Source organism: Hippoglossus stenolepis, chromosome 23 (genome assembly GCF_022539355.2).
Source record: "Hippoglossus stenolepis isolate QCI-W04-F060 chromosome 23, HSTE1.2, whole genome shotgun sequence".
NCBI classification, from domain to species: Eukaryota; Metazoa; Chordata; class Actinopteri; order Pleuronectiformes; family Pleuronectidae; genus Hippoglossus; species Hippoglossus stenolepis.
In genome coordinates, this window is record NC_061505.1 from 10,850,306 (window position 1) to 10,863,283 (window position 12,978).

Below are 12,978 nucleotides of genomic sequence, written 5' to 3' on the forward strand. Positions count from 1 at the left end.
AATGAACACAGACACGTTCATAATTGATGTTCTGAAATGAATTGCTTCCTTTTATTGTCTGAATTACTACAAATACTAGTCCATTACTATACCAAGCTCTGGTTTGGGAATAACTTCTTTAACATTTATTATTACAAAGACAAAAGATACAAAGAAGAAACTAAAGAGGTGTGAGCACAGTAAAAATAACGTTGTAGTTTCCCCCATTCCCACAAAGAGTTAGCAAATGTGGTGCCTACAAACTGTTACCGTGACTACAACAAGAGTCAAATCCACTTTGCCCTTCTTTCAAAATAAACACCAATCATTTTTACCTGTGCTCTAGTTTTATTAGTGCTGTCTTAACTTAGAAAATGCTGGATACAATTTCCTGAGAAGAGTGAAAAGCAAAGGAAAGAAATTGAGAATTTCAAGTGGAAGATGGAATTAAGAAAAGATTTTCTTGATGTTCCTTCAATCTTGGCTGTGCTCTTACACCATGAGGAGGCTGTGCACTTGCTGCAGCTGCTGCTGTGAGAGGACGAGGCGGTGGACTTGTTCGTGCCCGCGGGTGCATGGAATGGAAACACGACCCACAAGCACCGTATTCCCCTGCTTTTCTTCCTTGGCCTAAGAAAGAACAGACGGACAAGAAATCATTTTACATGATCCATTTCTTTCACTGACATCAAAGCCTTGTAACTGGTGCTGTATGCTTTTACCTTAACAAAGGATGACACCGGGAAGGTGGCGAAGTCAGAGGAAGCCTTTGCTCCACGGTGATGCGTGACCACGTGTTCAGCTACTTCTCCCTGAAACAGAAGTTTGCAAATGTTTGGTTTGTGCATTCCTGTTAGCTTGTTGACACACTAAGGAGAAGAGCTTGGACTCTAAAGTTATCACCTTGAGTTTGTCCAGAGCATCACTGAGGTTCTGCAGTCGAGACGTCTGCTCCAGCAGCTGGGCACTGGCACTAACTGGAACAAGCGAGGGGGAGGGACAGAAATTGAAGCAAAGTGACCTAAATCACATTTTAAACAGCAGCTTATTCAAAAGGTTATATATGTATGCACACACCTGTTGTCTTCCCAGTGATGTCCACCACTTTAAACTCTGCACTCAGCTTGAGCAGCGTCGCCAGCAGTTGGTCAGTCCTGCGATAGATGCCTGTGTTCAGTCCCTCTGGCGGCATGGAGCTTTCTTTGGACACTTGTGGCAGTTTGGGGGGGCGGAGTGGAGGCAGGGAGGCCAGCTGGGCTCTCATCTTCTCGGCCTGTAGTCAAATATACTTTTGGTCAATATTACCAGGGTTCAGACATCCAGCAGAGCACAATATAATGACACCAACGCCAAACTAGTGTACCTTGAGTCTGTTGTTTTCATTCTTGAGGTGTTTAATGCCCAGTCTCTGAGCCTCGACCTGCTGCCGGAGGAGGGGAGAGTCAACCACCTCTACTGGCCCCGCCATGGATAGAGCCACACCTGCTGGACAGAGGGAAGAAAGGTGACAAATATTATATCGCTGACACCCTGTGCTACTCCTCTGACATTTCATTGTCTTTTTCGCACAGAATTTGAAGACTATTTTTGTTGCAGTAGCACTTTACACCAACTACAAGCAAAAGATTACCTCATTATCAGCTGACTGACGCAGCTTTCCAGTAAATAACATTTCGATCTATGTACAATAAATGCTCATAACCACAGAAAAATGTACCTCCTGCAGATCCCTGAACAATAGAGGCGATTCCAGAGGCAGGCGGGCCTCTAAGGCCTTCAATGGTCATCTTCGATTGGTTATTGATGCGTTGCTTCAGCTCTGCCTTCTCGGCCTCCAGCTGGTCGATATCAGCCTGCAGAGCATCCATCGTCTCCTCAAACTCCCTGAAGATGAGGAGAAAAGAGGCCAATGAGGAGATAAATCGGAAGCACAAGAGAGAAACAAGGGCAAGTAAGAAAGAGATAAAAACAAATGATTTTGCATCTAATGGTTCGTACTTCTCTTTCTTCTTCAGCAGGGAGAGATTATCGCTGAGTTTGGTCTGGATCTTCTCCACCCGCTCATCTGCGTCTTTGGTGGAGGTGTCCAGCTTTTTCTCCAGCAGACTGAGGCGGACATTGGCTTCACTCAGCTCCTCACCCTGGGGGGGAATAAGAATTTCTCTGATTTCTAACTGACGGGCTTATTATTAAAACTTGATTTCTCAGACAAAAGAGGTTGGTTTTTTTTGCAGGTGTTTTCTTCACTGTGTTACCTTGATCTTAAGAGACTTCTTGACCTCCTTGTTGACCGTCTCTCTGTCTTCTAGTTTAACACCTAGACCCTCAGCGTCAGTCATCTCAGCCCTGACGGTGGCAGCTCTCATTTCCACAGGAGGAGTCTGAAGACGAAAGGGAAGATAACAAGTTGAGTGAATGTGAAGGAAGTGACAAAGAATATAAATATGCTTTGATTTCAGTGAACTATGTGATACACAAGGCCTGCAAATACCTTGCCCTGAGGTTTGTCAGCATCATACTCTCCCTCCTGCATGGCCGTAGCCATCTTGTTCATGGTAGCAATGACAGAGCTGCAGGACTGACGCAGACACTCTGGGCCACTCAGGCCATGGGAGCCATACACCTTGGTGGAGAAAATAGGTCTTTAATTAAAAAAACAGGAGATAAACTACAATCACTTGTCTCAAAACAGTAATTTAAAGCTTAAAATCCTTATCGCTCAAAGGGCACATGAGTATTCACAGTACCTGATCCACAGCGTTGCAGGCAATATCCTCCAGCTTGAGAGCGTTGACACCCTCCTGTTCTGCCAGCGGAGCAACCATCTGAGCCCCAGCCGCAGCCACCTCCTGCAGCACGGCCACCACACGGGTCAGCTGGCGCCTACACTCTGTCAGCGTCTCTGCCACCTGCCAATCATACAAGAGATAAAGTTTAATGGTACAAAACGGAAAGGATACAGGTCAAAGCTACTTCAGATTAAGCTTCATACAGTAATTAACTGTGTATGTACATTTCTGTGTGCATATGTGTCTTTTTTTTCATTTGGACCCATACCTGTGGTCCAAAATTGAGAGCAGCAGGTACTCCAACCACATCTGTTCCAGGCATGCGACGGCGGATCTTCTTACAGAACTGTCTGATATCCGAGCCCGAAGTGTCCAGGTCCTTCAGAAGCACAGCAAGGCCAGAGCTCTCCTGACCTGCAGCCAGGAACGCCCGCAGACGAGCCACCTCCACTCCCATGGAGTCCAATGCATTCTGGGTAAACTGGAGGTGAGAGTGTGAAATGCACAAAGTTAGGAAACAGTTCTGCTTTACTTTCCTCAACAGAAATAAGTCAACCACTGAAGAATCATCACGTACCTTGATGTGGTCAGCCAGCTGCACTGTGCAGTCCTCAGTGTGATCTGCCAGATGGACGCTGTACAGTTGCTGGAAAACAAAACAGTGAGTTACTCCTCTACAACAAATCTAATATGTTTGTATGTAAATGTTATTTACACTTAATAGAAAAAGACTTTTAAAGTCCTATACAGCTCTTTCAGGTAACATCACCGGTTTGTATTTATTACCTGGTAGTACTTGATGGCTTTGGTCAGGGGCTCCACCTGAACAGTCTCATCTAATTGGTCTTTATGCAGCAGGTCGATGAAATAATCCAGGGAGCGCTCATGGAAATTCATTTCAGAGTAAAGTGTACCCATGCGCTTGAAAACCTCTACGTTGCAGGTGTTCAGAGCCCTAGAACAAGACCAGGGAAGAGGGGAACGAATAGAAGGAGCACAGGTTGTTAATGAATAAGGTTTACATGAACTCAGCAACAGGTTCTAATTATTCTAGACAATATAATATTTCTTTCACTTGTGAAAAACTATGATCCTATAAAACTATAGTCAACTGCTTTTATTGCCAACATCTTAGAACCACTACTTTATTTATTTCTGGCACATAAGTGATGAAGCTGCAGTGCGTACTGTTCATATTTGTGCAGAGTGGCCTGCAGCAAGCTGAGGGAGTACACCAGCCCTGAGGCAAAGCTGCGCTGTTCTCCTGGAGGCCCTCTGAGCCCTGCCCCCTGCGCCAGGTTCCCATTCAAGTCAAACTTCTCCTGGGCTTGTTTACTGAGGAGCTCAGCCTGCCAGGATAGAAGATACAAATACATCTTGCTGAGTTACATGCATCATAGACAGATAAAAAACAGTCTTGTACATTTACATACCTTGCAGATGAGCCTGGGGATGAGAAGAAGGACCAGAATACAGTCATGATCTCCACCATGACGGAGAAAGGAGTCTGGCATGAAGGAGGTGAGGAGGGACACCTGTCTGTTGGACTGAGCCACTTCCATTTTCCTCAGCTCCATCTCAATGGCCTGGAGACACAAACGTGGAGTTTTTAAGAGAGAGAATGAAGGACAAAGAGCGCACTGATCTCACCAAGTTAAAACTGGTCAATTATGATCAGTCTTAGTGCAGGTCTCCTACCTTGGCATAGGCCTTGGTCTCTGCAAACTTGATCTTGAAGTCAAACAGTTCTGCGGGCGGCTGCTGAACTTGTTCAGCGTTGGCATTCTGCTGGTTGATCAGGTCCCTATTGGCATCCTATGTGCAGCAGGAAGAAAGGACACATGGCTTCAGGACGTCCACTTGCCAATGTGTCTACATCAAACTCACTTCCTACGGCAGAAGTGTTAATTTCCGTCTTTCCACCTACCTGCAGCCTGGTAGTGAGATCTCTGTATTTGCTGATGGTCTGCTGGTAATCAGCCACAGTCTCCTGAGCAGCCTCCACTCGTTTTTCAGCTTCTCTGACCTTTGCACCACCCATGTCGAGCTGCTCTCTCAGCTCCATTTCAGTCTCCCTTCCATTCTCCTGGAGCTCATCATTCATCTCGTTGATCGCCTCCTGTTGGTGAAGGAAAAAAACACGGGCATTGTGTAAAGGAAGGTGGTGACCAGACCTTTCTTTTGGTTACTGGGCTTAATAATGTTTTATTCTGAATTTCTTCTTCAAATGGGAACCAAACTGTGAATACTTGGACATAATGAAAACAAAGTAATGTATGTAGATCAGAAATGTCACTCATGTGAATACTGACCAGATCGGTGACTGTTTCTCTCAGCTCTCTGACTTTCTCCTCCAAGTCAAGGTTCCTCTCTGTAAGCGTCTCAACCATCTCCTCTGAGCCCAGAGCAGCATCCACCTGGAACAAGCCCACACACACAGGCAAGTATATATGTACAGTTAGATTCTGAGAGGAATAACAAATAAAAACAGTCCATGCTTCTTTTAAACCACTACACCTGAATGGAGGGAAGAATTTCAGCCATTACATTTAACACTGTGTTATGAACATTAAGTAATCTAATGAAAGCAGCTCTTTCCTCCCCGGGTTTACCTGCTCCTTCAGTTCATCAATAGTGGCCTCTGCGTGCTTGACTTCTTCCTGCAGTTTTTCCTTCTGAGTCCTCAGAGTGTCCAGCTCAGTGCTCTTCTTCTCCATCTGCTTCTGCAGCTTCACATGTTCCTGTTTCTCTGAAGAAGACAGGTCACGCATCCTGAGAGAGAACAGGAAAATTAAAATACATTTTGTTATTAGGTGCGGACCAAACTACCTACAACTACATGATGTCATGCAAGTGAATGTAGATGTGAACGGACATGATTGCCCTACAAGTATTTCACATCTACAGTAAGCTGAAGGTTTTCTGGGGATGCTGAATACCCAACAGCAAGGTGAGGTAATGTTATCTGTCCTCTCAAAAGGAGCTTTTTGACCAACCTGACTAGAGCCTCCTTCAGTCTGCTGTTCTGCTCCTCCAGCTGTTTGACATGGTAACTTGAGGCAGCTCCGTCTGAGCCTGCAAAAGAGGAAAGGTAGTATGCTCAACTCAAAAGACAGAAAGAAGGACAGAAAGAAGCTTTTTTTTTGAGTGAGTGGTGCAAAAACCTTTCTCTGAAATCTCATGTCTAAGAATCTCCAGGTCCATGGAGAGCTCATCCACTTTCTCTTTCAGACTGTCCACCTCCACCTGCAATGACTCCGCTCGCTCCTCCGCCATCTCTTTGTCCAGTGTTGCCATCTCAATGGCGTCGGCCGTGTCTGACATCTCCTCCATGTAGTGGTCCTTGGATTCCTGTGCATCACGGGCTTCCTGGAATTTGAAAGTAAAAAATGTAGCTTCAGAAAGATTTCCCTGATAACTGAGGAGCTGCATCTTTCATTTATAGCTATTTTGTATTAAGCAATAATTATTAAAAGTATTTAATATTTTCTTTGTACCTTCTTGGCTTCTTTAAGCTGTTTCTGGAGGTCGGTCTGCTGCTCCTGCATTTTTATCTTCCATTCCTGAAGCTGCTCCAGCTGGATCTTGTGTTTTTCTAGCTCCTTCAGTTTGGCCTTGTCCTCTGTCCTCTTCATCTTCAGCGTCTCCAGCTTCTCGTCCAGGTCTTTGACCTGACCTCGCAGTGATTCCTCCTCCTGAGAAGGAAGACAGGATACGGGAGGGCACAACAGGCTGGTGAGATAAAAGATCCTGCAGTTTAAATGTTCTGTCTTTAGCTGAAGGTAAAAAAGGACTTCATTTATTTTCCAATAGGAAGATGTTAAATGTAAATTTTTTATATTTTCTTCAATAATGTGACTTTCTACTGCTGAATTAACAGGAAACCAGCTTAGAAATATTGATGCACAATGTAGAAATATGTATCTATTCCCTCGAAACTCATTGGTGAATTTGAGCATTTCATTCGTTGTTTCATAAGTTAAGACATGCATCCCCATGAAATCCACTGTGAGGAGATTACAAAACCATAATTCATTATTGGAAGGGTGCGCTGAGGGTCATTTTGCCCACTTATGTTACGAGTTTGTTAGTAAACCCATGCCAGGTATCACCAGCATGCATGTAGCCACTCTACCTGTTTGGAAATGGGAGGTTCCGCCTGGGCAAACAATGACAACATGGATGAAATGGGACTTATTATATGATAGGGGAAAAAGATGGAGACATTCTGACAAAACTGAAAAGGTACTGAAAATGAAAAATACCCATATAAAAATGGCACGAACACTAAAATAAGCTCTTGTAATTGTAAGTGACCTACCTTGCTCGGAGTAGCTGGGACTGGGGATGCGACTGGCGCAGGTGACCCGCTGGGCTGAGGCACGATGGGAGCTCCCAGTGCACCCTGGTGGGAGGACACTCCAACCTCACTGACATCGCCAGACAACGAGGACGACAGACTCTCACGAGACGTCTGTTGACATAGGACGGTAAGTGTCAGATAGTGGCTAGAGGGAGGATATGAGAGTTAAAAGAAAGGAGGAAGGAAGGAGTGAGTCAAGACGCGAGTTAAACCATTGCAGTGTTATAAATTGTGCACGCATCATTTAGTGGCGTTAACTAATGTTGCTACATAAAAGAGCTTCTCTCACAGTGAGCAGACAACTTTAAAGAACCCAGTTGAAAAGTGAATGTCCTAGACTAAGCCATGCTTCTGTATTCGTCCTGTACTAGCGCCTGATAATACGATAATGTATATTCCTAGATAAAACAATTCACCTTTCCCCAAAGGTTTCCTCGAAGGTCAGCAAGAAACGAGTAAGAGTTTGTTGAAAGGATAGAGCCCAGTATAGGTGCCAAGACAAACTAAGAAGTCACCAGATTTCTGTGACCAAACATTTCACCACTCCCTGAGTACTCGGACATGACAGATCGTACCGTCAGTGGCAGGTTGGGGCGGCCGGCGGAGCGTACCAAGAGGGAGGGGAGGGAGGTGGCAGGTGTGAGACGTGGCGTGCTCCACTGCCAGTGTGATCAAAATTGTGTTAGGACTCTAAACAGTTATTTTTTCAAATGCAAAATAAGTCTGATAATACAAAACTCAATCTTGTACTGTTTATTTATTCTAAATGGAAATTAATGAGTCAGTGTTTTAGTTATTCTCATGTTATACATGTAATGGTGACAAATGCACATAAAACAAGCAAAGAAAATTATATTAATTAAAAAGTGAATAAACAGGAAATACAGGATTTTATACAGGAGTATCTTGTTCTCTTAAATCAAGTATTTTAACACTATTTATTCATTTAAGGGTTAAATGTGATATATATTACAAATTACAACGTGCTGACGTCTAATCTGACTGCCACTATATTTTTTCAAAATAAAAGACCATATCATTTATGGCAACTATCTCTTCAGTAGGAAATTGGCTAAAAGGGGGCCTCCTGAACACTACGCCTTCCAACAGTCTGACTGTGCAGCCATGATAAATCCATTGCTACAGTGGAAGGTACGTCAACAACCTCTGCCATGTAACTATGCAAAGGATCATTATTCAAAAGGAAAAATGTTGTGAAATTCTAACCATAATTGTAATCTCAATATTGTGCTTATTAAACTAATCTAATCCTGGCTGCCTTCTCCAAAACACGTACTTCTTATCTTACTAGACAAAAATCCTTGGCTTTCTGAAGCATTCAAGATATTCAAAGCTGTATCCTTGTTTTCAACTCGCTTAGCACCCTCACAAGGTTGAAATAGTGAAATAAAGCTTTTTAGAAGTTTTTTAATTATTCTGTTTGGATGCACCTCCCCTGTCAACTGTAGACAAGCTCACCTTGGCAGAGCGGCGGGTAGAAGACTGGAGGAGAGGAGGAGGTGAGTTGGGGAAAGAGGAATGGACACACACAGATATACACACACATCCAGCGGGGACGCAAGATAAGAGATAAGCAGCAGATAGTAAGTATACATCTGTTAGTTTATATCCACTGTGCACAGGTTCGATAGCTGCATGCACCATTTCAAAGAAGTTATTCCTCATGACTCAAATCACAAGACCGTGTGAATTCATGCAACAAAGTCACAACTGTGGCAAAATTCCAATGAGTTGTGAGGCCAAGTGGACAAAGACACCACAATGATGACCTTAACATGGTCACAGTTTTGCTCTCTTGATGTTTATGCTGGATGATTTCACCGGAATAAAAAAGTAAAAGTGAGAAAACTAAAACGTCTCGTGCACATAAACAATAAGAGAAAACTGTGAAAATGAGTGATCAATAAGACGTGCAAAGCATGAAAGAGTATATTTTAAATGCAAAATGTTAGTCGGCACATTAGTATGAATAGCAACAACCAAAGCAAATGTATTTTAGATTAAAATATTTCTACCTTCTTAACATTCATTGGTGTCTGCTGTGAAAAGTATTCAGAAAAACACAATTGAGACATCAACCCAAAGCTGAGGTAAAACAGAAATTAATTCTAAGGTAAAAAAAAAAGGGAAGAGAAATAGATAAAAACTAGATAAAAGCATTTCTGGTCAGGAAAACACTGCAAAGAATAAGTCAGAGAGAGGATTGGTAGTCATATCACCACTCTTTCAAATTTACTTATTTTGCTATTAATAGGTTCGATTAATTTTGTTCGATACATTTAAAGCAGTATAACTGCTCTGGACAGGGCAGGCATTACCTTTAAATGTTCTAAAGCTGAGTCATGAAAACAAAAAATTATAAGTCCATTATGAAATGAAACAAAGGCAGCAGATTGTTGCCTACCAGTTTGGATGTTTTTGGAGTCTCTGGAATGTCTGGAGTAAACACATGAAGTATGCATGTTATTATTTACTGTTATTATTATTCACTTTGTGATGCTACTTTATGTATGAATTTCAGACGCAACTGTGGTCTAGTCTTACCTTTTTGTTTGAGAATCTTGGCAAGAACAAACTCAGGAGTATCTGGTGAGGTGGCACTGGAGCCATCTTCCACCACCTGAATCTGTGCATACACACACACACCCACACACAAGGATGTGATCAAAACAACATACAAGCATCAGGGGGCATTTTCCTTTTTAATTAGTAAATGCTGAAATAGAAAAGTTAGCAAAAATATTATCCTATAAAACTACTGACACTCCCTACTAGCATTAGGGATGGATATCAGAACTTAAACAGCACTACTATGAGTATTACTGCCCAGGTACTCTAATCATTTTAAAAGACCAAATCAAGTTATATATACAATTTTAAAACAAGAATAAAAATAAGAATAGAAATATAACAAACACATTTACAAAAATAAACAGCATTGTTTCATCATGATCACAACCCTTGTGAGCGCAACATACACTGCATCATTACATCAAAACATATTTATTTGACTAACCTGAGACTGTCTGACAAATATCCCATGATTTTCCTCACAGGTGAAGTAGCGTTTCCCCTGCACGGTGCCATCGTTCTTGCCTTTAGGCTCATCAAGTACAACACCCACCCATTTCCCAGAGGCAAAGAGGGTGGCGCCGATGTAGGCGACAGTGCCGCGTTGACCCTTCCCTGTCACCTCTACTGTAGAGCCAATCTAGGAGAAGAAAGGTAGAGACAAAGAAGAAAAGAGACTGAGTTGTTTTGCTCTAGTTAATAGTAATTTATTCATTTATGTTTCTTTATTTATTTTTGTTGAGAAGTGACCCACCTTTGGAGGTTTACCACTCTCCACTGTTCCTGCACTGCTCATTTTGCTGATCAGTGGGCTGGTCAGCTGAGGGGGGAAGAGAAAGAAGAGGAAGGTTAGTGACTAATGACAATGAGTTGTGGTGGAGGAAAGTGGCAACAAAAGAAGGAAGGTGAAGTCATTACATATCAGAGAATTTATTGTTTACATTCCATAATGCCACAGACATTTTATCTTTTTTATGTGAACTAATCTTGATAGAATAGATTTAGCTTATAATATTTTTCTAATATAATCAAACAGACCTCTAAAGTTCACAGATAAATAGCGTTGTTTATAATGCCCCATAATTCTCCCTGTACCAGCAATTATGAGCAACTTCAGGAATTAAAAATGTTCAGTAACAAGCGAGTCCTAAGGCCACAGAGCACAGAAACACATTCATGCACCCAGTCATATGTCTGGGCCACAGCAGACCTCCTAATAAACCACTCATATCTCTGCCTTGCTCACACAAAGATGCTCATTCAGGACAAAGTAGGACTGCGGTTGAGTGTAATCCTTTAATAGAGCTGTAGGGACATGTGAATTCACGCTGACTCACAGTTTTAAACTACAGGGCAGAAAACTGGATAGAAAAGGCTTATCATAGCTCTATGGTGGACGCTGTGGCAGGCTTTTTTGTTAGTTTAAGAGAAGCAGAGATCGTTTTGCAGAATCCTCTAAAATAAATACAACTAAAAGTAGCTAAATAGGAGCAATGGGTTAAACATAAGGACAGGATTTTCATTTTAAGTACAGGATTATCAAGATTTACCAAAAAAAAAAAAATGTATTACAGATTTTCTCTGATGAAGATGCAATATGACACAAGGTGAAACCGACAACCACTTTATGGTGAGTATCACAAACTCTTGCTTTTTACATTATAATGATCAAATGCACAAATCAAATGAGCATTGATGCACTAAATAAAACATTATTTGATGAGAAGTGACCGTGTTACTCACCCTGGGGGTATAGGAATGTCGCCTGTTCATAGCCATGATTAATGATTAGTATAATTTCACCTCCAGAATTAGGATACGACTTAAATGCTACTTTTCCTCTGTTTTCATATTCCTTCCTCTTTTCCGGGAGAGAAGGACAATACATGAGGATTTTAGGGAGGGATCCTAGAGGTCTACCACAACACGTCACGGAAAGAGGAGGGAGGGTGGGGATCTAGCTGCTGTGTCTCCCACAGGAATACACATGGATGTTAGCTTTCAATTAGCTCTCAATTAACTAGCCCTACTTTTATACAACGTCTTTGGTACATTTAACCATTTCACGTCTTGTAAGATTAACCATTTAACAACAAATGCCAACAATGAACTCTTAATCATACAGTCAGTTACGGTGGCTAACGTTAGCTAGCTTGCATTTGTTATTTAGAAGGCCTGGAGCGAAATATTTTTAATGCTTGTTTTTTTGTTTGCCATAAAACAATATATGTGTGTTAGGTAAAGCATCACAGGCTCCAACAGCTTCGTGACAAAAAGAAGGAGGGCAGAGCCATAAATGGAGATATAGGACACATACAGTCATGGCAATAAAGATATATAACGTTGGACAGATGTTAGCTCGACTTACATTCAAAATAACAGTGACAGTCAAGCACGACCGGCTTTAGTTGGACATCACATTTCAGTCTAGAGCTTTGTTAGCATTGACAACGTTAAACAACTTGACAGCTGGGCTGCCAGCGTTAGCAAGGAAGCTAAATTCAGAAAGCGACTTAAAAGCGAACGTGAAGTATCAGCTTACTGTAGCTGGGCTTACCTGGCATACACAGAGATCCCTGACTTCAAATAAATCTCCTTGTGCTTTTCATGCAGACAGTCAAGTAGCCCCTGTTGTTATTTTTTTTTGGGCTACCTAGCTTGGAAAATCCTCCAGCCTGTTCCGGTTTTGACGGGGCACTTCCGGTGTAATGACAGACAGAAAAGATAAAAGAAGAAGAAGAAGGGGACGAGGAACTTAGCGCCTCTAGTGGCTGCAGGAACTTCGTGATTAAACACCCAGAGCTGTTGACTCACAGTCCTCTGCAGTGATGGGGTTTGTCGCCTTTATCTCGCAGTTTTGATCGATTTACTTTTTCTTTACTAAGTCCTCATGTAAGTTTGCCTTCATCTTCACTGTTGAGGACCGAAGCTGTGGAAGCATTGTTATTTTTTTTGTCCTCTTGTTCAATAACATCTAGTTAGAAAATGTGAAATTATAGTGTAGATTATAAATGTAAAATACAGGAAAACCGGAATCAATGAGGGGTCTTGGATGTTCACATTGTGACAGAGCTTTTTGGTCTCTAATCTGGGTGTTTGTTAAGTGAGATTTCAATTCTAATCATTGATAAGAATGATTGGGTAAAAACAGTGAATAAAGCAAGACCGCTGATGGGAGAAAGGGGTCAAAGTAACACAATAAAATGCAGAATCAAAATTATCTAAGGTTTTTAAACCAGACTTTGTCTTATCACT

At 42.0% G+C, this 12,978-nt stretch overlaps 1 protein-coding gene across 13 annotated transcripts; it reads right to left on the reverse strand.

The window, feature by feature from the left end:
• Nucleotides 1-23: 23 nt before the first annotated feature.
• Nucleotides 24-12,440, reverse strand: LOC118102406 (dynactin subunit 1). Of its 13 annotated transcripts, none has more exons than XM_035148533.2 (32): nt 12,281-12,440; nt 10,478-10,543; nt 10,169-10,363; nt 9,697-9,778; nt 9,557-9,588; nt 9,168-9,188; nt 8,611-8,634; nt 7,707-7,790; nt 7,090-7,242; nt 6,904-6,927; nt 6,266-6,463; nt 5,933-6,137; nt 5,765-5,843; nt 5,381-5,540; nt 5,081-5,185; nt 4,696-4,887; nt 4,467-4,583; nt 4,202-4,354; nt 3,957-4,117; nt 3,555-3,723; nt 3,346-3,414; nt 3,037-3,249; nt 2,727-2,888; nt 2,471-2,602; nt 2,235-2,360; nt 1,978-2,120; nt 1,697-1,863; nt 1,343-1,464; nt 1,057-1,252; nt 883-956; nt 702-791; nt 24-609 (listed from the first exon to the last, which is right to left on the reverse strand). In XM_035148533.2, exons 2-32 carry the CDS (start codon nt 10,517-10,519, stop codon nt 472-474), a joined length of 3,828 nt encoding a protein of 1,275 aa, XP_035004424.2. In that variant the 5' UTR covers nt 10,520-10,543; nt 12,281-12,440; the 3' UTR covers nt 24-471. The 13 variants fall into 13 exon arrangements, with proteins under 13 accessions (XP_035004424.2, XP_035004423.2, XP_035004422.2 ...); XM_035148532.2 differs by having other exon boundaries at nt 1,343-1,461; nt 9,168-9,191; XM_035148531.2 differs by having other exon boundaries at nt 9,168-9,191.
• Between the last annotated feature and the right edge of the window lie 538 nt (nt 12,441-12,978).

Coding starts and splice junctions, on each gene's coding strand:
- LOC118102406 (XM_035148531.2), bottom strand. CDS start 10,519: ATGAGCAGTGCAGGAACAGTGGAGAGTGGTAAACCTCCAAAG. Junction 9,589..9,696: donor CAAGATTCTCAAACAAAAAG/GTAAGACTAGAC, acceptor TGTTTACTCCAG/ACATTCCAGAGACTCCAAAA. Junction 4,584..4,695: donor ATCTCACTACCAGGCTGCAG/GTAGGTGGAAAG, acceptor TGCTGCACATAG/GATGCCAATAGGGACCTGAT.